Source organism: Globicephala melas, chromosome 17 (assembly GCF_963455315.2).
Source record: "Globicephala melas chromosome 17, mGloMel1.2, whole genome shotgun sequence".
In the NCBI taxonomy this organism is placed as follows: Eukaryota; Metazoa; Chordata; class Mammalia; order Artiodactyla; family Delphinidae; genus Globicephala; species Globicephala melas.
In genome coordinates, this window is record NC_083330.1 from 75,418,617 (window position 1) to 75,444,378 (window position 25,762).

Below are 25,762 nucleotides of genomic sequence, written 5' to 3' on the forward strand. Positions count from 1 at the left end.
GAAAGTGTGTGGCAGTTGACATGAATATCTCTATAATCACACGTCCAGTAAAAGATAGGCTGTAACCCTCTTACCCCACCCACTTCTCCATTCCTACTCTTCATTGCACTTTGGTCTTTCAGGTTGCCTCTGCTTCCTGACACCGCTGAGCCCTTCCTGTCCCGCCCTTCCAGGTCCTCTGCTCGGCCAACGCCCCCCCAGCTTTCAAATGATAGCTTATCTCCAAGACATCTTCTCTGACGCTGCCCACAGACTGGCTTCCTGCTTCTGTTTCACAGCACAGCACCCGAATCTGTCTTTGTTATAGACCGCATCACACCCCAAGGTCATTTTCTATGTATGTATCCATCTCCCTCATTAGCTGGTAAACACTTTGAAGGCAGAATATCTTGCATCTTCATCCTTATGGAGCCTAAGCCAATAACGTATGCTTACTAGTGTTTGCGGTCATGCGTGTGTGAGTGGATGACAGAATAAAACACGTGAGGTGCGCTTTAGAAACAGGGAGAAGAGGGATTCATAAAAACTGGGCTGACTACAGTAGGTGGACATCAATCAATATACAGAAGTGGCTTGGAGAGGAGGTGATATTGGAGCGGGAACTTGCAGAGGGTAGAATTTTCAAGGCAGATATTGGGGGGGAGGGTCAAGAATGGTCTGAGTACAGACAGTAAAGATAGAAGAAGTTTAAGTTCAAACCGTTCAGTCTCTGAGCACTGGGCTGAGGAGTGAGAAAACAAGATGGTCTCAACAACCCTTTGGGGTAATAACTCTGCTAATAGTGTTAAGGACGGATTGGAAGCCAGGATTTACTAGTAGAAGTGACAATTTAGATAGCATCTACTAGATACCAGGTTCCACGCTAGCTGCTCTGCATATATTAATTAATGCAACTAGTGCCATAACCATTCAGATTACCCCACGAGATAGACTTTGCCATCACCATTTTAGAGTGATAACTGGTTTTAAAGGGACATGCTCTCAGAGCTTATAAGTGGCAGAGTTTAGCTTCAAAGTCAGGTCTGACCCCAAAGCCAGGCTCCCAAGTGCCTCCCTGCCCCTGGCTTTTTATCAGGATGAGTCTCACTGCCAAGTACAGGGGTGGCAATTCATGATGCTTTTGACTGGTTTCAGATATGCTTTTCCTTTGAGAATTCACCTCAGTCAACACAGACCTTGCATAAATGCAAGTTGACTGTTCAAAGCAAACATCACCAAAAAGCAGTATGCATTCTGGGGCTAGAAAAACTATTGACAAATATAAATGTGCTGTAAGCAAGTAACTCCCTGATCAGGGCAAATCCTCGCTCAATATTCCCAGTTCTGTATCCATGCGGTTCCAACACAACATCTCACAACGAATCACGAAGGGGTGTCTATCTGGGCAGATGGGGTAAATGAGCTAGCACGTTTGTAACACAGGCCCATAGGCACTACTCGTCAACTGGAGAAGCCAGGTGGAACTTGGATGACCACAGCCAAACGCAACCCCAAGAAGGGCGCTCTCCTCCCTTTGCAAGCCCCAGCTCTGATTTCTACCATCCCAAGGACAGTAGGGAGCACACGTTTAATCATATATCCTCACACCCCCCAAAAAGGGCCAGCTTCCCCAAATCCCACCTTCCTTCTCTTTTATGACATCAGGAGATCATCCACTTTCTTTCACCCAGGCCCCCACCTTGCCTACTGGGTCTGGACCGCAGCTATCACATCCCCACGGAGTGCTTGCTAGGAAAGTAATTACATTTCACCATCCTCGTGGCTCCTGTAGGATTCAGAGTGGAAAATTCCTTGGCCCTTGAGCATCAGGGACCACGGCCGTCAGATACTCCCCTGGCAGATGCAGAATCCTGGCTGGCATCATGCCCAGCCTGTCCACAGCTCCCTGTAGGTAGAATCCAGGGGGCTGGGGACCATTCACGTCAAGGTCTTATTGCAGATGGGACCTTAGAGATCCTAGCACTCCCTCCACCCCGGAGAGGTCTAATCGCCTTCATCCAAAAGATGCCCTAGCCTGTTCGTGGAGGTAGCTGAAATGAAACCCACCCTCAAGCAAGTTTGATCATACAGTTATGCCCTCATCCACATCGACGTGTGTGCCTAGAGTTCCACACTCCTTGACACCATGAAATAGTAGCAAGAGCTAGAAGAAAGTTGTGAGAGTTCCCCTTGCTCTGCTAGAGGGACCAGTGGTCTCCAACGGTTGATTTGCATGTTTACCAGTAAAAACATTTTTGGGCGTGCAAGCCCAATATATGTATATTTATTTATAAATCATGTACACGTACAGCTCTACTTGTATATAGTACGCATTATAAACACAAGAAAAGGTATTTTAAAAGATGAGAAATGTGATAATTCATGTTTTAAAAATAGTTATTTTATGTATTGATGGAACACATAACTTTTGTAATATATACATACACAGTAATAAAATTATATACATAACATATATAATATATTATATATATACACTGGTTATATATACAGTAATATACAATAATTAAAATTATATATAATATATTATGCATGTTAAAATACATATATATATATATATATATATATATATATATATATACACACACACACACACAGAACAGTGATTCAATAGTCTGGTTTTAATTCAGACTAATTCAACATTAGACTTTAGCAGTAAATGCAGCTAAACGAGATGCTTCCCCAAACCACATAGACTTGGAAAGAAGAGAAGAGCACCGCAGGCTTATCGAATAATTCATGATTTCCATATTCATTTGCAACCTCCCCTTCCGCCTGCACAGGGCTCTCTTTGTGTTCTGGGTGTGCCATTTTGAAATGTCTTGTTAACGATGACGATTTCATACGAGCTTTAGTCAATATCTGATGGTCAATATACAGTGCAGAAGAGGTACATTATTAATAATTATGGTTACAAATCCATATGTAAGTTCACATATCTCAAACTACTTAGTGTTGGGCTCGGATGAACTGGTGATTCCATCTCAGTGTGAGACTTAGTGAGATCATGCATGTAAAATGCCAAATTCAGAGTACATCCTAAAAAAGTAGGAGCAGCTATATTTTAATTGTGTATTTAAAAAAGACATTTTTTTTAATGTGGGGCTTCCCTGGTGGCGCAGTGGTTGAGGGTCCGCCTGCCGATGCAGGGGACACGGGTTCATGCCCCGGTCCGGGGGGATCCCACATGCCGCGGAGCGGCTGGGCCCGTGAGCCATGGCCACTGAGCCTGCGCGTCCGGAGCCTGTGCTCCACAATGGGAGAGGCCACAGCAGTGAGAGGCCGGCGTACCGCATAAATAAATAAATAAGACATTGTAAATTCTCAGTTTTTGAGAGATCTGGGTACAGGTTTTATGATACGTGGTTTGGGGAGATGGCCCCTAGAAATATTGATCCTACAGACACCTTTTTTATCAGAGCTACCCAGGCAAGCTTCACTTCCAATAAATTCACTTTCCTTTAACACTGACTGACAGATTTCATGGAAAGAGCAAGTAGGAAGACGTGCAGGAGGATGAGAGAAATTAGCATTTTTCTGGTCTTTGTCAATTTATGGCTGATTTTCAAATGCACTAAAAGTTTGGATTTTCCACTTGGCAGGAAAAATAATACAAATTCTTTCCTCATGAACCCCAAAATTTCCTATGACCTGTCCTCACCACCAAGATCTGCCAGAGAAAAAACAAAACAAATGTGTAAACTAATACAAATAGCGAAAGCATACTCACCCTCTCTGAAAGAGATCCACGTTATAAAATGTATGTAGCTCTACAGAAAACTCCACCGTTCCTTGTACCTCAGACATGATCTTTTCGGTTCATTACCTAAAAAACAAGAGGGAAATGAACAGCTTGAGATCACATCAGCCAAACACAGAGAGCCTGGGCTTCTACAACTGGAACTCAAACAGCACTGACGTAGAGGGACAAGGGTATCTGGCCAACGGGACCATGACGTGTCCATTGGACACCATCACCCAGGGGTTCCTATTATAGGACAGACACAGAGAGATGAAGTAACTTACAGGATGTCACACAGCTCACACCTCCAAGAACTGGGACTCAGACCCAGATACACTAATTCTAAAGCTGGGCTAGTTCCCTGCCCTTCCTTACCTGTCAGCACCTGGAGGCACGAGCATCCCAGCTACGAGCACATGCTTCATGGCCAACAGAGCAAGAATCCCCACTCCTCCACTCTCTACTTGTGTGACCTTGAGCAAGTCAACGGAACCTATCCCATCCTCAGTGTCCTCATCTGTAACAGGAGGACTGCTAATGGCATATAACTCTGATAGACAATGGGGAGATTAAATAAATCTGCCACATAGAGCACTTTGCACAGTTCCCAACATGTAGCAAAAAGTTCATAAATGTAAGAGACAATTAATAATGATTAATAATAATGAATGAAGATGGTTCTATCATTGTCAGTATAAACGTAGTCTCTAAAGATGTAAGGTGCCTGGAGTGCAAGGACAAATGTGTTTTCTACCGAGCAGGGGAAGCAGAGGCAGTGGGCGCTATCGCCAAGCAGATGCTGAACCCAGCGTGACAGGTTGTTGATTTGCCAAGCCAGGACACCCTGGGCCAATAATAAGAAGGTTGGATAGGAAAGATGAAAGGGTACAAAATTAAAATATTCCCAGTCTAGGATGAGAAACAAATTGACAGGGAGACTCAAGGCAGGATGGATTTTCTGAGGATATGAAATCACCTAGATATCAGAGATTTGGAGAAGGAAAAGCAACTGACTTTTACTGAGCATTTAGTGTATTCCTGGTGCTGCATTTTTTTTGCGGTACGTGGGCCTCTCACTGTTGTGGCCTCTCCCGTTGCGGAGCACAGGCTCCGGACGCGCAGGCCCAGCGGCTCATGGCTCACGGGCCCAGCCGCTCCGCGGCATGTGGGATCTTCCCGGACCGGGGCACGAACCCGTGTCCCCTGCCTCAGCAGGCGGACTCCCAACCACTGCGCCACCAGGGAAGCCCGGTGCTGCATGTTTTATGTGAGTCGTCTGATTCTGTCCAAGAAGAATGTTGTGATAAAAGTTCTTGCCCCCCAGGGCAGACAAGGAAAAGGATCAGAAAGCGTCTAACCTGGAGCCCCTTTGTGACTCCAGAATATTCTAGCGGTGTGTGCTTTGGGTAAGCAGCCTCAGTTTACTACCACGTGTAATGGGACAGTACAAGCTACCTAGGAGGAGGAAAGGAGATAATTACTCGCAATTCCTTGCAATTGAGCAGGTTCTGGGGGAACTAGAAGGTTCTAAATAGGTAGCAGCTGGCATGATCTTGGGGCGGGGAGAGAATAAGAGGGGGGCGGGGGGAGTAAGAGGAAATGTGGTCTCTCCTAGCTGGCAAGCAGTGATTGGTACCTAAGTCTCCTTTCAAAGCCCCTCTTCTTTCTGCCCCCAAGACGCCTTGAGGACCAGACCACCATCGCTGGGGTTCAGAGCACAACTTCACTGCAGCTAATGGGGCCATGCTCGGCCAGCTCCCAAGAACAAGAAGAGCACAAGGGATTAACGAGGCCTTAGCTGCATCTCAGCCCTGGCAAGGGTGCCATCCGGGGCAACATTTCTAAAGACGCAGGACCCCGCACACCACGTTACACACCACGTTAAAGTGCAGCAGATCCTAGGGCCCAACCGCCATAAATTCTGCAGGATGGAATCTCAAGCCGATGAGCCTGGAAAAGCCAGACTCAGAAAAAGTACCGAAAACCTGTTTCCCTGATGCGTGACCCGTCGAGGTGCTCCCCGGTCCTGCCGAATGCATCGGAGCCAGTCAAGGTCAGAACCCGCCACTCAATTTCAATTTCAAGGCATTTCTAGTAAAAGGCCAGTGGAGGGGCCAGCAAACAGAGCCACTCTGGGCTTCATTTCGTTTTCACGTTCAACAGCAACCACTGCATCTCCCCTCTTTCTCACCACCCCACTCAGTCTCAATCCTTAAAACACTGCAGAGCTGGCAAAGACATCTGACACCCTTGCTTGCGGTTGTCTGTCCCGGTAATGCCTGAACCCCCCATGATCTCAGCTCCTGGGGGGAGCTTATGGAGGATCAAAGGGAGCGCAGGAACAGGACACCCCTACGCCCACAGGCGAAGCACTGTTCGGGGATTTCCATTCATCACTTCACACGCCCCTCAAACCTCTCTGAGGCAGGCAGTATTGACTCTGATTCACACAGGGGAGCATCATGCCACACGAGGCAAGAACACTGACCCGGGAGCCCATCGCTTTGGTTTTCTGGTGCCAGTCCTTACTTGCAGAAGGGCTGAGACAGTGGTTTTTTTTTTTTGGGGGGGGGTTGAGGGTGGAATTAATGTTTAGAAGAAAAAAATACGTAATACATAGAGAATACCGTACAGAATATTTCCTCCTGGGAAGATGCACCCTACCCTTCTACTGTTCAGGGACCAATAGGATGCAATCCTGGAACGTGGAGATGCAAACACAGCTTCTTGGTGGGGAAGCTGCCTTTTCCTTTTGAATACCATGTGATTCATTACAGCCAAACACCAATTCAATGAGGACGATGAGCTCACATTTAAAATGTCAGTTCTAACACTCCACATTGATTTTGCTGGTAACTGTACTAGGTCCACTTTGCAGGAGGTGCAGGAATCTGCAGGAATCCAGAACCACGGGTTTTATAGCACAGGGAACTCTGCTCAATGTTGTGTGGCAGCCTGGATGGGAGGGGAGTCTGGGGGAGAAAGGATACACGTATATGTATGGCTGAGTCGCTCTGCTGTGCGCCTGAAACCATCACAACATTGTTAATCGGCTATACGCCAATATAAAATTAAAAGTTTTAAAAGAATCACTGGCTTTGGTCCCAACGCTCTCCTTGATCTTTCTGAGGACTACAGAGCACACAGCGACAGGGCTGATTTACAGGTGTGGTCCCCAGGCCGGCAGCACCAGCTTCCCTTGGTTATGAGAGCAAATTCCTGGGTCCCACCAGGACCGGCTAAATCAGAAGCTGCAGGAGTGAGGCTCAGGAATCTGTGCTTTCACAAGTCCTCCAGGGAATTCTGACGCAAACACTCATGGCAGAACGGCACCAAGGATAGGCGCCGGTGCAGAGACGGGAGGCGTGGACTTAGGCAGACCCGAGTGGACTCGGCTCCTCGCGAGCCGCGTGCCTTCGGGCCCGTCGCTTTGTTCATCTCTCTGTCCCTCTGTTTCCTCCTGTCCAGTTGGGAATAATAGGAGTACCCGCCCCGTAAAGTTGTTTTCACGGTCAGTAGAGATCACGTGTTAGAGCATACAGACAATACACACATGACATACGCACTGAACGACACACGGCTCACACTCAACACGCCCGACACACATACATATCACACTCACACACCCGGTACAGACCCAGACACACACACACACACACAAACACACACACAACACATGACATACCCACACAGTACCCATCAAACACACAAGATGCCCACGGCACATACACAACACACCCCGCCCACAAAACACACAACCCCACACACACCCCAGGCATCTCTGCACTCACTGCTTACCACAGAAGAGCCCCCCATGTTCTAGTGGCTTCAACGCTTCTGTTCCATGTGGTGTGATCCTGATGTGCTCAACGTCAAACAAGCATTTCCTGAGGTCGTGCCTGGGTTCAAGGTCACCCATGCCAACCTCCCTCTGCTCAGAAAAGTGAGTAGTTTCTCCCCACCTGGAGCGGGTCTTCCCAGCCTCAGCCTGGACCATTCCCACCTCCGGGCACAAAGCTTTCCTCCCCGCTCCATGTCAGAGCTGAGCTTGAATCCACCCCCTTTAGTTCTTACACCACAGGATCTCCCAAGGCCCCATCTCTCCACGGGCACCGCAGGCGGAATGTCAGGCATTACAGCGGCTCTGAGGCCTGAAGATGACCATGTACGTAAACAGCTTCAGTCGTTTCCCGGCGAATCGTCAACCCCTCATCAGCGGAAGCAGTTAGGATTTTTATTTCTGCCTTCAACACTGTTGGCAGAAATTCAAAAGGCCCCTCGTGCCATCCAGCCCCAAAGCACTATCCCTCTCTCCTTTACGTTAGAGGCTCTGGGGTGTCTGGAGGCCTGGCCTCCGTGTCAACTAAGGTAGAAACATGGTTTGTACTTTTTACTGCAATGTTTCTCAAATGTTTCATTAGTTACTTACATTTTCAGAAATGTTTCGGAACATTCACAGTAGCCTCTGAGGAAATTTGTTAGAAATATTAAGGCTATTTTGGAGAAATACCACCACGCCGATACCTCATTAGATACAGCTTGGAAACAAATCCCTTTACAAACACGTCTTCCTTTAAAATGTAATCTTTCTTTTAAGACATCAATCTTCAAAGTGTGTGGCCTTTGAAAGATTAAATGAAAAACGGCGTGTTGATCTTAATAGACATCAGCATTGACTTTATGAAAAGGGCATGCAAAGTTACTGTGCTCAAAAGATTACAAGTCTTAGAATTACAACACGGCAAGTGGGGAAGCTTCAGGAAAGGGCCGCCTGATACTGCAGGGCAGGAAGTGAGGACAGAGAAAGGATGCCAGAGCACAACCCAGAGAGTTCCTGGGGGAGCCACAGGGACCTGGAACACCCTACCAGACGGAGCTGCTTCCTCGGCTCTGAGAGAAGCAGCAGAAATGGTCCTCTGAACACGCGTAACGGCATTCACGGATACCCTCCCCTCCGGGGCACTTTTCTTCAGACAGCCATTCTAAAGAGGTAGATAACTCCAGTTTTCTGCCTGGTCACTGCGATGAGAGTCAGCTCCGTGTTCAAAGAAAACAATCTCATTAGGAATGAAACCTAGCATCTCTTCATTGGAAAGGGAGCGTCACCTACAAGGAAAGCTTCTGCCATGCTGTAAGAACACCCCATCTGCATTAGATCCCATCTCTGGGCCCCACCTCTGAATGGGACGTAGGACCAGCCACACAGCATCTCTGAGCCTCAGTGTTCACATCTGGAATGTGGGCCAACACCCCCCTTTCAAGGCAGGATTGCTTAGGATCAAACGCGGAGAATCTCCTGGAGGTGTTCGTTCCTTCAACACAACAGGAAGAGGATCAAGCACGCAGACCTGCTCAAAGCACCAGGGATACAGAGACAACTGGGCCGTCAGAGGACACAGACCAGAAAGGAGAGAGCCAGGTCACAGCTGTGGTCCACAAGGATAGGCACCATGACACAAAGGTGAACAGAGAAGGCAAGAACGCCCCGTGGTGAAGGCCATGACCCAGCAGGGCAGCCTGCAGGAGGCTGGCCAGTCTGAGAGATGGAGACCTCAGCCCCTCAGAGTATAGTATAGGACCACAAGCAAGACCTTAGGCTCGCTGTGCCTCAGTTTCCCCAACTGGAAATTGCTTTGGAGCCGGCAGACGATATACGTTTAATAAGTACCAACCATTAAGACAAGGAAGAAAGCCTAAAAACAGTTTGCTGGCCATGGAAGGAAAGAAATAACGCCTTTCCCCGTAGGCGTTACTGGACCCCTGGCAGGCTATGGGCTTCCCCAGGGTCTCCCAGCTGGCAGGGGCAGAGCGAAGGCCAGACTCTCACTCATCACAGCAAACTCAGCCCCGGCCACTTGGCCCCCTGACGTTCAAAGGTATTTCCTTTCCTTCAGTGTAGAAATCATAATGTGCTGTATGCGTTTATTATTCTTCACGTCTGAAGACAATGCCAAAAGAAGCGTCCCACGCAGCACTGAGTCCTTACTTCCCTTGGGGTGCTGGGCCCCTCTCAAGCAGCACCTGAGAACGCAGGCATGAAGTCACGTAAGGTTTCACAACCTCATAAAAGGGCAACAGACGTGTAAACTCAGGTAGAGCCTCAAAGGACCAAAGGCAAGGAAGCACCACTGCTGCCGGCAGCTCCCAGCACAGAGCCTCCCCTCCCTGCCAGTGCTGGTGACACTCACCCAGAAGTTAAGCATGTGACCAGAGTGGGTGGCAATTCATCTCTCCTCCCACCTCCTGAAATGCACGTACACAAACGGGCACCTAAGTGTGTGTGCGCGCGCACACACACACACACGTGCACACATAAAAGGCATGTGGTGACTTGAGCTCTCGGGGAGACAGCAAGAATCATGCAAGGGGCAGCAGCTCTGACCCTGCCAAACGTGGGTCACGTGCTGACCATTTTAGGGACTAGCTGGGTCACGTTAAACCAGGTTTTCCCTCCCAGCTAAAAGTAGCTTCTATTTTGCAGTGATTTTTTTTTCAGATTGACACTAATGGATATTGTTCCAGTAACATTCTGGGTGCTCAATAAGCAGTGGATAATGTTAACATTAGAATAGCTAATAATAATCATAGGAGGTTACACATAGCAAAGACAAGCGTAAACACCCAAAGAAGTTCACCCTGGAAGGGGGGTGGGCCAGAAGAAGCTGGGCTGAGCTGGGCAGACAGCACACTGAGGCACCAGGGGAAGACCTGGGTGGTGTCCAGGGCCAGCTCTCAGGACCCAGGGCTTGGGGGTGTTCAGGACATGGCCAAGGTTCCTGGGTTCAGGGTCAAGCTCCCGACTCTCTGGGTCCTGAGGAAGACAGAAGCTGGGGAGGTGGTAACAGCATCTTCCATACACTGAGGTGGGAGAGGCTTCAATGCAATGACAGAGAACTCAAGCCGGAGATAATGGACAGTCCCGCCTTGAATGGCACTGATTCCCTGTGCCAGAAAGAGCACCTTCAGATGCAGAGTTCAGAAGCTGAAGAGGGGATTCCTGCTTTGGGAGCGAGCCTGGAGTAGAGTCCTCAGTGCTCCCTACCTGTGACTGCTAAGGCTGTACATGCATTACGAGGTTTCAAGAGCATTTTGTTTGCAGGACGGCCATCCACCCAACTCAAGCTGTGTCGGACAAAGATGTCAGCTGGTTTTGCATCGGCGGTTTCTTCGTTGAACACGTTGAAACCATCAGCTTTCCCCAGGTATTACGACCTCGTACGTCAAAGTGCAGAGACCCGGCAAGCCCCGCTGTGGCTCCTCTACCCCCCTCATCGTGCAGCTAAGCGGCGTGAGGCCCGGAGTGGGAAGAGCGCCGGCCACTCCTGCAGAGGGGTGCGTTCAGAACCCCTGTCTCCCGATTTCCAGTCCAGTGGTCTTACATTCCTGGTGGTCAAAGCTGTCACATCCGTGATCTCATCTGCTCAGGGAAGGTGCCCCAAGGGGGAAAAGGAGCAGGGGGTGGCCTCCCTGATCCCTGCATGGTCATGGGGGAGGAAGTGGGTGTGACTGAGGTTCAGCAGCAGCTCAGAAGTCTAGACCTCACGGGAAACTCGGGGATCACTTGGTTCAGCCCCTCATACTGGGGCCGAGGAAACAGAAAGTCTCAGTGGCTTTGGCGCTGTCTCGGGGTCACAGAGCCATCTGAGAGAAAAGCCAGGAAGGACCTCAGGTATCCGGGTCCTTAGAGTGTGATGCTCTGTCAGGCTTAACACAGACAGACCCACCTCTGCTATAGGAGCAGCCTGACAGTGATGCATGTTTAACCTCAGCGCAGCCCAAACTCTTAGCAGAAACACCAGGCCCTTCAAACTCTGGGACCTTCCTGCCCCGCCAATCTGTCTTCTCTCTGTCACCCACGCCCACCAGAATCTCTGCAGGCCGCCTCATCAAAGCGCTCCACCGCCTCTGAATGCGTCTTACCTTTGTGTGATCCGTTATCTCCACCAGGTGGCTCACCGATGTCCTCCTTACCTGACCAGCTCCCCACGCTTAAATGTCCAACACAGCTCCCCCAGGAAGTCGCTCCTGAACGGCCATGCCACCACCTTCCCAACACAAGCCCCCAGAATGTCGCATACATGCCACAACAGCCCTGACCAGCCTATGTTCTGGAAGCACATCCATCTTTCAGGTTACACCGCCAGCTGCTTAAAGGAAGGGCAGCCACCGCGTTTAGCAAAAAACATGGTAGTGAAGAGCACGCAATAACAGCTGTGGGACAAATGAGAGGAGGAATGGAATAATACACAAATACAAGAGAAGCTCACATATAAATGGATAAGCAGATGAATGAATGAGTTGATTACTCTTCTTTCCGATCAAATATAGAGCCTCCCTGAGCACTTGGCACCAGGCCCCTATTTAGGACTTTAAGGGTGAAATGATTCCATGGCTCTTAGCTTTAAGGCAAGCTTGAGTCCCTTTTGTCCTCGGGGCAGGAAAAGCAAGGCAGCACAGTCCATCTTGTTGGAGAAGATTCCAGAAAGGACCCAGCATCCAAGAGGGATACAGTACCCAGTGGCGGCTCCACTGCAGTGGACACTCTATTTATCCTTCCAGAAGCCACAGTGTAAACAGGAGAGGAGGTGAAAGGAAGCCGCGAGGCTCCCACCCAACGAGTCGAGGCTGGCATTTCAGAGGCGCTATCTGTTTGTGCCCCAGCCGTGGAGCTCTGGGACCCGGTTTTGCTGGCGTCTGTCATTAGCTTCCTAAGCACGGCTATGACTCAGCCTGCGTCTGTGTTCCCACGAGGACCACCCACAAGATCTGGACGCACCCACTGTCAACCTTCTCACACACGAAAGGCCACCCTCCTCCCAGCCACCCTTTCAGCCAAGGTAGAGAGGGAGGGACTTGAAAATGACGTGAAATGATGTTTTCTGGAGCCTCCTGGGAGCTGCAAGGAAGGGGGGAAGCAGCCTGCCTGGGCTCTACTTTACGCAGAGCTGATGCTGCAAGCTCCTCTGCCTCCAGGGGTGGGGGTACCTGCAGGGGTTGGTGCACCGCACCAGGTAAGGCTTCTATGGGGGCTTCAGCTGTTGGCTCACAGACTCACACAGCTGCAGGGGCCTTGGGGCATAGGAAGCCCAACTACCCATTATACAGAAGAGAAAACTGAGTCCCCAGAGTACACAGAGAGGCAGCTAGGTGCAGAGGAGGTAGCAAAGGCTGGGGCCAAACTTTCACAGCCACAAACCCTGTCCTTTATTAGCTCCTAGTTTGGTGCAGGTACCTTTTTCCCTGATCCTCGGTGTTACCATCTGTGAATAGGGCTCGTGATACCTTCCCAGCAGGGTTAGTGCGAGAAACCGAAGCATTTACATGTGAAGTATATAAAGTACATATCGCAATATCCAGCACTCAGAAAACACCCAGAGTACCTGCTGCTGTCATTGAGATTATTTTTAAAGTGACAACACTCAGTGAACAGTAACAACACTCAGTGAACAGTAACTGAGAGAAACAATAAGGCTTTCACTCATAGTTAGAAATATTCTCCCTTAAAATGAAAGGAGGTAGTTCCTTTCATAATTAACCTTTCCTTGAAAACTGCCCTGCAGGCATGGTCCAGCAAGAAGGCATCCCGGGACGATGGAGAGGAATCCAAGAGGAGATCTGATGGATGGAGAGGATGGGAAGAGGGGGATGGAGGCATTAGTCTGGCCTGGATGCACCCACCGTCAAAGGGGCAGGGGGAGGAGTCACAGGACTGGCAAAGTTCATTCATTTGCATGACCACCAAGAGTGACCCCATTCCTCCCAACCATGAAAACGTCCTTATCTGTGCTGTCACCTACTGATCTAGGTGCCAGTGAGGCCAAACGTCTTCTCCAGCTCTAGTATAAACAATGCCTTCGGCTCGGACCCAGGAGCCCTGAAACCCCGAGGTACCCAGAGTCCATTCTGTTACTTGGACTTTCCACTCAGAGTCGCTAAAGCCAGACATGCTTTGCGCCGGATCCCAAATCCAACGCCTATTTCTCTGTAACCTCAAGGCCAGTGGCTTAATATGGTTGGACCTCAGTCCTCAACAGCTGTAAAAAACACATGTGTCTCGGAGGAGAAGAGTAGATATGATGAGACATCAATGCAACTGGACCCAGAGCGAGCATTCATATTAGCTGACGTTTAGGTTGATGGGACCCTGAGTACTTTCTAATTTTCCCATTTATTCATATTAATCATTTACAGAAATGAGAAAGGGGTGTATCAGAGCAAAGAGGTAAGGGAAGGCACAGAGGTTAAACTTCTGGAACCCATGATACTGAAGGCCTCCCCGTTTATTTCATTTAATCTTTAAAATTCAATGCGAAAGGTCATGAAAATAACACTTTGGGGGAGGGGAGGGTGAGAGGAAATTAATGTTAAGGAAGGCAACCTCAGTGACCTAATCTCTGTATGATTCTTTTTGAAATACTGATTTTTAACTTCTTGAAAGGTAATAGCTACGTTTTTCGGTTTGTTCCTTCCTTCTGTCAAAACCCCCTCCAACACTTTCTAGAAATGCTGTTCCAATCGAGCTGACTCCTTGCGTTTAGCAAAGAAGACCGTGACCGTCCTCTTTGCCTGGATGTCCACTCTCCTTGGTGTCCATTCTCCCGGCTCTGCCTTTGTCACCCCCAATCTCTTCACAGCCCCCTGGAGGCCCACCTCCTCTATCCGTCACACCTTTCCAAGCTCTATGGCTCACGCTGTCCTCCCCTGTTTTGGAAAGTCTGTAATCACTGTTGTTCAACCAACGTGTCCTGTCTGGTCAGGATGCCCCAGGCACTGTACTAGGAGCTAGGGACACAGAAATGAGCCATATGGACACGATCTCAGCCTCACTCAGCCCAAGGGCCAGCTCTCGGCGTGAGTGTCTGTATCAGTAACAGTCACCCTCACGTGGTCGAGTTCAGCTTGACGCCTGGCACCAACCGGGCTGGGCCTATACACCCACCTGTCCCCCGGCCGAGAGCCGTCTGCAGCTAACACTGTTTCTTCCTCTCCCATCCAGGAGGCCGGTTTGCCCAGTGGCTACCCGGCCCTCACTGCTTCATTGACGTAGTTAGTCATACCGACCAGATGCCCCGTGGACCTACCGAGCGCCGGGCCTCCAGCGTGGAGCCCAGGGAACCCATCCAGGGAGCAAAAGGTACAGTCACGGCCTCTAGCCAGCAGTTCAGAGTCTCAAGAGGGACCCAGGCAAAGCCTCTACTGGGACGGGGCGCGCGCTGCAGCGGGGCTGTGGTGGCCTGTTCCTGGGTGCGGCAGGAGGGATGGGGTGTTCTGCCGGATAAAGGGGCGCACGCGTGTGTACAAGTGTGTGCATGTGTGTGTGCAGCTCAGGGCGGGGGGAAGTATGGGAGTATGAAGGGAACCTCAGGGAAGGCCTCAGAAGCCCTGCCATTTGCCCCCCAAGATAAACGTATGTATTCTACGCTGAAGCTGGCCGCTGGTCCCCTCCCTCCACCACTGCTTCCCTCGACTCGCAGCTGGAGGACACCAGCCTCCACGCTGGTGTCCCTGCCTCTCTGACGGTCGGGCCCCTCCCTGCGGAGTCCCTTCTCAGCAGCACAGGAACGACGGTCGTGACGGGGGAGGTAACCTCAGCCACGTCACCCTCCGATGGCCTTGCACCTCCTTGGTTAAAACCACATGGCCTCAAGATGCCCCGCACACGGGCCGCTCACTGTTCCTTCACGTAGCCCTGCAGGTTACGTGAAGCCTCGGCCTGGGTCTCCCAGTGGCCTCCAAGGCGCTCTCTGAAGACTTCCCAGCACCGGTCCTCCGTTTTCCGCCTGGTCTCAGCACAACTGTCATTTCCTCAACAAGCCTTCATTTCTCCCTCCTCACGGCTCCTTTCTAGTACCACCCTCTTCGAGGATATTTGGAGAATCAACTACCCTATGGAATTCTTTACGTGCTTAATTTCTAGATCAGCCTCTCAAAATGTCACCTCCAGGGGCTCAAACCCTCCTCCATTCCTGGGCTGCTGTATCGCAGCGGGCAGCAAAGGGCTTGACCCAGAGACAGCACTCCATACATACCTGCTGATGAACTAAAAGTTAAAATTCAGCCAAGTCCTGAAGAAAGTACAGGATTTAGGAGTGGAGGGTTGAGACGGGGCATATTTAAAGCAAAGAGGATCACGGACGTGCGGGGGAAGGAAGCAAAACTTTTGGAACAACTGTGATTGATGCCAGATACTTCATCATTTTCTATCATTTAATCTTCAACCCCAAACCTAACAGATCAGTATAAAAATGCCCACGTTTTTGTGGGGGGAACTGATGCTGCAGAAGCCGACCGTAGCTACCTAAGACCACTCGGCTAATAAACGTCACGATGGTTGTACACGGCATGGACTGGGCTCTGAGTCCCTGGCCAGCGAGGGGGGGGTGATAAGCAGCTTGGGAAATGGGAATCAGGGTTGTGCTGGGGACACCAGGCACGCAGGGAGTAAGGCTGGAAGGTAAGACCCTGAAGGAAAAACAAACAAGGCAAGAACTGGCAGTGTCAAGGATTTGGGTAGCTGCGTGCAAGTGTGAGACAGAACAAACTTGAAACAGCAACCTGCACACCGGCTTGGATATTAATCTTTATAAAATGACAATGACAACCTGTTTTTTGGGGCATGAATTAATCATGAGCTTATGCTTTTTAATTTTTAAAAACAATCTTCCCTTTATAAATGTCTCAGCCACACCTGCTCAGACACCCTTTGTGGTCACGATGAGATCCCTGGTTCATTCAATCATGCAAATACTGACACTAACTCAAGGCTTAGTGTCAGCAACGGTAGACATGAATGCATAAGTCAGGAGTTCAAGAAAGGGAGGAGATGAGACAATGGATAATTATTGTACGCTACAGTCTGTGCTATAAGGGGACTGTACAGGAAGCCTGTCCCAGGACGATGGGGGTGGTCCATCACTACCTCACCTGTATAAGAGGCGGAGGGGAATGGAGATTACAGAAGAAGACGCACACCTGTGAAGGCTGAGCACTGTGAAATGCAGTCGCTAAGGTGACCATCTCCCACTTAACCTGACATACTTAACCACACACAAAGTGTTAACCTGACATTCAAGAATGAAGAAGGACAAACAGTAAACAGTTCACACAAACATTATGCTTGATTAGACAAGATGAGCATGACAGAGGCGGCCAGGCAGGCAGTGAAGGGGTGGCACCAGAACCGGACTCTCTAAGTCCTGCCCCCAAAGGACCACAACCAGCTGGGGCCCAGGCCTCACAGGGTCTGAGCCTCTATTCCTCCATGCAGCCTCCCACAGTCCCTGATTCCCAGTGCAGCTCAGACCCCGGGATGCAGAGGCCTCCTCTGGTGCTGTGGGTTGGTGACAGGGGAGCCTGTCCAGGAGCAGAGATTTGGGGAGAGAGACAGACAGAGAGGAAGAGGAGAAAATGTAGTCTGGGATATGTCTGCCTCTCCACCCCGCCACACTCTCCCTTCCCCTTTTACCTGTTCTCCCCGCAGCCCAGCAGCGGGAGGGCAGAGATGAGGTGGGTGAAGCTGCCAACATGGAGCCCCTCAAAGTCTCCCCTGGGACTCTGACCGGGTCACACCCGCCAGCTGCTGCCTGGGAGGCTGCCCCTGCTTCTTGGAGCTCCCGCCACACGCCAGGCCCAGGTGGGCGCTCTGAAACCACGACCCCACTTAACCTAAACACCCTCCTGTGAGGATGTGCTGTTATTACCCTATTCCACAGAGGGGTAACTGAGGATCCGGGGAGGGGTGACCTACCCAGTGTCAGAGAGTAAGCAACGGAGCTGTGAACCACTGTCACTCAAGCCCCCCTTATCTTTCCCCAAAACTCCTAAAATACTCCCCAGGTGGTCACCTGCCTCCTCCATTCTCCACCCAGAAGCCAGAAGGTCTATTGAGATGGAAATAGACTCATACAATTCCTACGTTATAAACCCCCATTGGCTTCCCTTCACCCTTTAAGTAAAATCAAGTCCCCCCAAAGACGTACAAATGGCCAACAAGCACATGTGCAAGGCTCAACGTCACCAATCACTGGGGAAATGCAAATCAAAATCACAATGAGATCACATCCACAATGAGCTCCCATAATAAACAAAGAAATAAGTAAATAACTGAAAATAAGCACTGGCAGTAATCTGGGGAAATTGGAGCCCATGTCCCTTGCTGGCGGAAATATAAAGTGAGACAGTCACTGGGGAACACAGCTTGGGAGTTCCTTCCAGAGATAACACAGAACTACCACCTGATCCAGCAATTCCACTCCTGGGTACATTCCCCCCAAAATCGAACACAGGTGTTCAAGCAAAAATCTGAACACAAACGTTCATAGCAGAATTACTCACGATAATCGAAAGATGGAAACGAACAAAATTTCCATCAGTGCATAAATGGGTAAACAAATGCGAATGTGTTATACAGTGGAATATTATTCAGTCATAAAGAGGAACGCAGTACTGACATATACAGCAGCGTGGACCAACCATAAAATATTGTGCGAAGTGAAAGAAGCCAGACACAAAAGCCCCCATGTTATATAATATCTCAGTCACTGTGTGTGTGTGTGTGTGTGTGTGTGTGTGTGTGTTGAGCGCTGCAATATTCCAGCGTGCAGAGAGATGAAAAAGAGAGGCAAGAAGCGGGGGGAGGAGGGGGGTGACCGTGTCTAGATCTGCTTTTTCCTTTCCGTCTCCTTCCACAGCGCTTACAGTGGGGTGGGAGCACAGCTAAGGACCGGGGATGTCGAGTAAGTCACATGGAAACTCTGCCCTTCAGAAACTCACACTTTGAGGAGGAAGACAGAGAAGCAACTGTGTGGATCGTTATGACACTGCAGATGCTATCCAGGGAAAGAGGTTTCCGGACACAAGGAAGAAGGATCACCCTCAGAGCAACTTTCCAAGCATCTGGACCCTCCATCAGGGGTCTGGAAGGATGAGAAGGGGGCTCGGGAGTCTTGGGGGCAGCGGAAGACCACTCCAGAACCACAGAACCAAAAGCTCCCATGCCACCACCCCTCGCCCCTCCCCTGCACTCCTGCAACCCCCCTTTCTCTCCCAAGCCCAGCTCCTTCTTTCTGGTCTTGGATCCACACGTATCTGTGAAATGCTGGTTGGCCAGGTGCCTTCCAGTGAGTATCTCACTGCCTGTATGTCATCACTCCCATTTTACAGATGAAAACCTAGAGGTCAGGACTACCCCAAGACGGGGCTCTACCTCAACCCACCCCCGGCACCAGCTTCTTCCCCACCCCATCAATGTCTTTCAACCTGCCAGCCTCACAGAGACCCCACTGATTTCCAGAATATTCAAGCCAGTTCATAGCTCTCACCTCCTTATCTCTGCACCGACTACTCCTCTGCTTGACCTAACCTCACCAACCCTTCGACCTCCCAGTTGTCCCTCAAGAAGAATTTACATGCCAGCTGCCCTTTGAAATCAAGCAGGCTAGCCACTCGCCCTCGGTCCCTGCCCTGCTTCAGTCAGATCCCCTCTTACTCATTACCGCTGTCCTGTAATGACTCCAACAGCTAATATTTACCGACTGCTCCCCGGGTGTCAGGCCCCATTCTAAGAGTTTTTATGTAATTAATTTAATCCTCCCAACAAACCCATTGGTAAATACTATTACGATCATTCCCATTTTACAGAGGAGACACAGATAGGTTAAGCAACTTGCCTGAGGGTCACACAGCTAAATGAAAAGCACAACCTGGATTACAGTCAAGGCAGTGTACCTGTGGTCCCGGCTTCTTGCTCAGGGCCTCTAGCAGTAACTGCACAGGAAGGAAGGATGCTCACCTGTCTGACCCAGCACCTAGCCCAGGAGGCAGTGCACGGTGTGGGGTGAACAGACCTGGATATTCATTGGTTCATAGCGGGCTGGATCGCACATGGAAACCACCTTGCACAGTCACACATTCAAATGCAGTTTGCAACGGTAAGCCTCTCATTTGAATAAATATTTGCCCTTCTTGTCTTTGCAACGGTCTTTGCAAACTGCTCTTTCATCTTCTGGCCCCCAGCCCAGGAACCCCTCTCACTCATTCTAGCTTCTACGCCCGACTTGCATGTACCTCCAGGCCTGCTTCAGGGAACTCTCTAGGCCAGAAGACTAAGTAGCACTTTGCTATGTGTGAAGACACAGTTAACTGGAGTAATGCATGAAGCCCACCGTGGGAGGGGAGCAGGGAGGACAAGGCATTTGAAAGCAGGGGGGGAATAAATCCTGTATTCGTTGCAAGCGCCTCATCTTTCTGGAACTCAGGGTCACTGTGAACACTCCCCATCAGCCTGTCCACCTCTCCCCTCCCCCTCAAAGTCACAGAGCCAAGTTACTCTGATGTCCACTGGCATGGGATTTTTCTGAGCCAAACAGGAAAAGAACAGTGTTTTAGAGTTAGACCTGAGTTTGAATCCTTCCACTTTTTAGGTCACTTCGTGACCTCAGGAAAATAGCCTAACATCTTGCAAGCTTCTAGCTTTTTATCTGTAAAATGGGTCTGTGGGGAATTAGATCAGCACAAGACAGTCCTGGCACAAGCAAGGGACAGTGTGCTAAGCATTGCTTTCTCTTCCCTGTGCCAACCTCTCTACCCCTCTTTTCTCCTCTCCAGACCTCTGGAAAGGATTTCAAAACTACCTCCCAGACTATGCTCTGAAAATATTCTTTAACAGGTGTTTCTTCCCTAAAGAATCTCTTGGCTGAATAAATTTGGGAATCACCGGATCATGCAAGGTTCATCCTTGACCCCGAAGGACTTCTCACAATTTTTTACATGCTGATACTTGGTGTAAGTCTTGAAGGTGGAGGGACTATGACACTGATTTGTCCAAAAAAAAAAAAAAAAATTTCAAGAGTGTGCTGCGTGCCATGAACATTGTTATCTACGAACAATGAATTTACTTCCTGAAACTTAGCTTACAGGCTGGGGGGGTAGCTTCACTAGCAGAAAATCCCCTTTTGCCTGAAAGGATAATTACGATTTCAGTGCGGGGACCTCTGCATGGGGGTGGAGCCTCAGTGGGCAGTGCCAGGCTGGAACCTTCAGGCCGTGTACTTTCCAGCCCCTACTGAGCACACGCCTGGCATCTCCCCTCCCTCAACCCATCCTTTGTTCCTTTGCATTATCTCTTTGTGTGCCTCTCGGAGCCTCTGATGTCCTGGGGAGCGGGTCAGAGTGTGAGACAAAACAAGTATCCACATGACAGCTGAAAGGATGGATGGAGGGAGGGAAGGAGGGAGGGAGGGATGGGCGGATGGATGGATGGACGGATGGAGAGACAGATAGAATGATACAGGAGTCAAAGTGCTAATCAAGGATTCACGCCACCCACACTGGAAGCTAGCTCCTCCATGAGCACACACATGCCTATGACTCAGTGTCTTCATTTATGACATGGTTTGTCGGGCCAGATCAGGCCAGGCAGGTGCCCTGCATGAGTCAATGGAGACCGCGGGTCATGTGACGGACCAGAGAACAGCACCCCTGAGCCCCAGTGATGGTGGCCTTTGAGCAAAGTAGGCCTGGAGCTGCCCGATCTATTTTCCAACAGAAGACAGACATCTTATTTATTAGGTGAAATCTCCTGATATCAACTGTTGGAAATGAATTTAGTAATTTTCAAAACCACCTGCTGTCCAAACAAAGCCCATACGTGGAGTGTGTCTGTCCCAGGGGACACCAGCTCATGAGATGTGGACCAGATAGTCATGAGCTGGTCTTCATTCAATGGCTGCCACGGGTCAGGCTTCTACGCGCTTTACCACATCAACCCACTCAATCTCCCATCAGTTCTGGGAGTGGCTACAATCATTATCCCCACTTGACAGATGAGGGGATAGAGGCTCAAGGAGACTAAGTAACTTGCCCATCATCAGAGAACAGAGTCGGAGCTGGGTGACCTTGGATGCCCTCCTTCTGTGAACGGCACACACCCGTGGTGCCCCTGTCATGTTCCTTGTGCTTGGCACTGGCTCTCACTCAACCCCACAGGAGCCCTGAGAGGGTCAGGCTTCCAACTTTACCCAGCCCACTGAGGTTCAGTGAGGGCCCAGGGCCAACGACTGGTGGAGACAGAGCCCAGCTCAGGGCTGTGCAACTGAAAACAGCAGGGCTGGAGTCAGGCTGCTGGCTGTGCACACCCGAGGAAGCCGGTACTTCACGCAATCTCCTGAGGATGGGGGAGGAGGGCACATACAGCCATTGAAGGCAAATCGTGTAATAGCCTGGGTACAATGAGGTCACTGTGTCCCTTCTCAAGACCTCCATTTTCCTCTATTTCTCTGCCCTTTCCACCCCACTCTTTCTAGATCACCCCCACTGGCCCAGCAGGACATTCCTGATGTAGTTAGCTAATGCCTTCGCCTTTCTCTGTGCGCCCGCGTCTGGGAGGGAGACATGCCCTGAATCCCAAGTGTTATTTATCTAATAAGGCTGCAGTTACCTTAATTATGTTTCAATGTCTCCACTTGTCCTAGAAATCGGCCTTCACAGCCCCACCATTATCTCTGCTCTCTAGCCCCCGTCATGGTCTCTGAGGAATTCCCTGCAGAACTGCCAGACCCAAAATAGAAGGAGCCTGGCAGGGAGACGGCACACCTGCTGGGTTGGCGCGGAAGGTCTTCTCCTAGTCTGCACTGCAGATGTACTCCACTCCGGGCCAGACAGAGCTTGGGAAGCCAAAGGAACTCCAGGGGAGGCGGGGAGACTGAGGGTCAGACACACCTGAGTTTGCACGCAGGCTCTGCCACTCACCACCTGGTGGCCTTAGTGCCGCCAACCTGACCTCGCCGAGATTCGGTGCTAGTGGATTGCAGAGTTTGGATCTGGGCAGGTATGAGGGTGAAGTTCATCTTCCCTGGTCTCAGGTGGGTCTCCTTGGGCACAGGTCTCATTTGCTCTGCAAACATTTACTGAGCACACATTATGTGCCAAACAGTACGCTTGGCGCTGGACATTTGAGCATGAGAGCAAATTATGGGCCCCTGTGCTTTGTGGGGAGAAAGCAGGAAAATCCTGACTCACAAAGACCTTGATTTTTTTATTTTATTTTTATTTTTTTTTGCGGTACGCGGGCCTCTCACTATCGTGGTCTCTCCCGTTGCGGAGCACAGGTTCTGGACGCGCAGGCTCAGCGGCCATGGCTCACGGGCCCAGCCGCTCCGCGGCACGTGGGATCTTCCCAGACTGGGACACGAACCTGCGTCCCCTGCATCGGCAGGCGGACTCTCAACCACTGCGCCACCAGGGAAGCCCGCAACTTTGTACATAACAATTATTGTGGTGGGGAAATTGACGTCCCTGGCAGAAGTGCAGACTGGAACACAGATTTTTCCACACAAGCTTCCACTCTGTCTGCCTCGCCACACACGGGAAAACCTCACCCAGAGCTGCAGGTGCACTGACTCAGCTCGCCCTGTTTCCCCAACCAGAGAGCATCAAGGAGCCCATGCAGAACAGAGCCCATCTTGTTGCCCTCTCCCTGGACCTAGCCCCAGCCAGCACCTACTGCTGCTCCAAAGGATGTGCACGCCCCTTGCATTTATCCATAGGATGGCTCATTCAGTCACATAACTGGAGGACCCACAGAAACAAACTAAACATGTATCAAAAGAGGTTTCCTTGACTGTCTTGCCCCAGATCCCGGCTAACTTGTGCTGGAGCTGGGGTGTGCAGTCCACTAGTTTGGAGAGCAGAGCGGTTGATCACCTGACAGAGAATCACCCCCGATCCTGAGCTGCTCAAGAATCAGTGAACTATTTCAGTAGATTCAGATCCCACAGGCATCTGTGATCCCGTATGGGGCCCCAGTTCTGTGACAGTCTGGAGCCAGACGGCCAGCGTGGAAAGCCCCATGACAGGGATGAATCTCGAAAACGTCAAAGCCAGACACAAAAGGTCATGTACTGCATGACTCCACTCATAAGAACTGTTCAGAACCGGTATATCCATAGAAACAGCAGTGTGAGGTTTCCAGGGAACGGGGAGAAAGGTGCTGGTGAGTGACGCTGAATGCGTATGTGGTGTCCTGTTCAGGTGAGGGCAGTGTTTTGGAACTAGATAAAGGGGATGGTTGCACAACGCTGTGAGTGTGCTAAATGTCGCTGAATTGTACACTTCAAGTTTATGCAACGTTTGTGTTATGGGAATTTTACCTCAATTTAAAAAATACCATTTCCAATATCACACACGCCTGCATTCTGCTACTCGCCTATCCCATAGCTCAGTAAAAACTACTTCATTCTGAACAAAATTAAGTCAAGATTTCCTGACGTCAGCTCTGATGTCAAGGCCGCCTGCCCCTTCTGGGTCCCTCTTCTTGGTTTACATTCCACAGATTTGTCTCCTTCTCCCACAGGACAGAGCGAGAGCGTCCAGAGTTTGACATCAGAGCTCGTGTCCCCAGAACGTCTTCCCCTGAAGATGGCGCCTGCTGGGATCTTTCATCCCCAGACAAGAAAAAGACGTTGTCACCCCCTGCTCATCGCGGCCCCAAGATGCCTCCCGGACCAGGCAGGGTGGCTGCCTCCCTCCCCTGGACACTGCATCTATTCTCAGAGCTTAAGGAATTGCCCGCCAGCCTCTGGTGCCTCTGCCCACCCGCGGCCTGGTGATGGGGCTCTCCTGGGACTCAGACTGCTCTCCTCTCCGTCCGCTCCAGACTACGCAGACTCAGAGCGAGGTTCTGCGCCTCTACCCTGCGAGGACCGTATGACGCTGGGTCGGCTACTTCACACCTTCTGTAAAAGGGGGAAGGGCCACCACCCAGCACCCACCAGGGCCGCAAGTAGTCACGACACAGACATCCCAGAGCGTGGGCTCCTTGGGTCCACACAGATGAAAGGACCCAAGGGAGAGGAGAGGCACTGATTGGATTATCAAGGGTATGAGGTGCATCTGTAGCCAAAAGATGCTGCTAAAAATAGTAGTTCTCCCATGGGTGATTTCCCATGAAATCTGCTCAGCTTACATTTTGAAACCTGGCTACCTTGCTTCCCCGCCCTTGCAGGCCTCAGGTAACTAGGAACAGACACTCTCAGTGCATCGACAAGTGAGCCCTAAGTTTTATTAGAAACGAACCAAGTTCGGAGACCCCAGAGGGAGGGGTCCAGCTCATCAACCTGCAGACCCAACCTCAGGGTGTGGAGTGAAGGCTTGATGTGGGGATAATGCAGACATCAGAGGGTCCTGCAGGTGAGGTAGGAGAGGGGGTGGTGTGGGGAGCAAAGAAGGAGTGGAGGACATTCCCCCAAAGTGCGGGATCTTTCATTCATTTGAAGGCAAAATGTTACCGTAAGTGTGTGCTGAAAAGCTTTTTGAAGCAGCCATGCAAAGTATGCTACTGAGACGTCAGCACTCAGACGCCAAGAGAAAATAGTAAAAATGCTTTGTACTCAGTCCTCAGCCCTACCCAGCCCAGCCTCCAGCCTCTACTTCCCTTCATACAACATCTGGTAAATTCCTCGGCAGACTCTTGCTCCAACATAGACTAGGAGAACAGTATGCACTTTCTTACGAGAACTTGAACCCAGGTCCTCCAAGACCACGGGACAGTTCATTCCACCACACTACCTTGCCATGGGTATTTGGTCTCCACCTCCTCATTAATAAAAGAATAACAGGGGCAATAATAATATTTTTTTAAAGACACACCGAGTTAGGACTCACTGCTCAGCATCGTCTTTATGAACCCATGTGTCCTTATTTTCCATGGAATGTCCCAGTCAACACCTACTGTCCCAGCAGAATTATTAACAGGTCCTCACTCACGCTCAGAAGCAGCCGGATATGAAGAAGACATCAGCGTGTCCGTAGCGACTCTCGAAGACGTGCCCCGTGAGTGCACCCATTTACACGGGAAGCAATGGAGGCTCAGACAGATGAATTATTTCAGCTAAGTGTCAGAACAGGATTCAGTCTAGTTTGTCCAAAATAGAGGCTGAGTTCTAATCTCTCCCCAGTCATTTCCTCTCAACATGAGTGGCTTGCAGAGAGTATCCCAATAACCCCAGGCAGGGGAGAGGCATTTCT

At 50.2% G+C, this 25,762-nt stretch overlaps 1 protein-coding gene across 3 annotated transcripts in view; it reads right to left on the reverse strand.

Annotated features, from left to right (window-relative positions):
* The window catches only part of FAM135B (family with sequence similarity 135 member B), a 269,866-nt gene that overhangs the window by 165,380 nt on the left and 78,724 nt on the right, over positions 1–25,762 (reverse strand). For all 3 annotated transcript variants that reach the window (XM_060287086.1, XM_030876275.2, XM_060287087.1), the window contains exon 2: positions 3,728–3,823. In XM_060287086.1, the coding sequence (XP_060143069.1) occupies positions 3,728–3,804 (77 nt within the window). In that variant the 5' untranslated portion in view covers positions 3,805–3,823. The remainder of the gene's footprint in view (positions 1–3,727; positions 3,824–25,762) is intronic.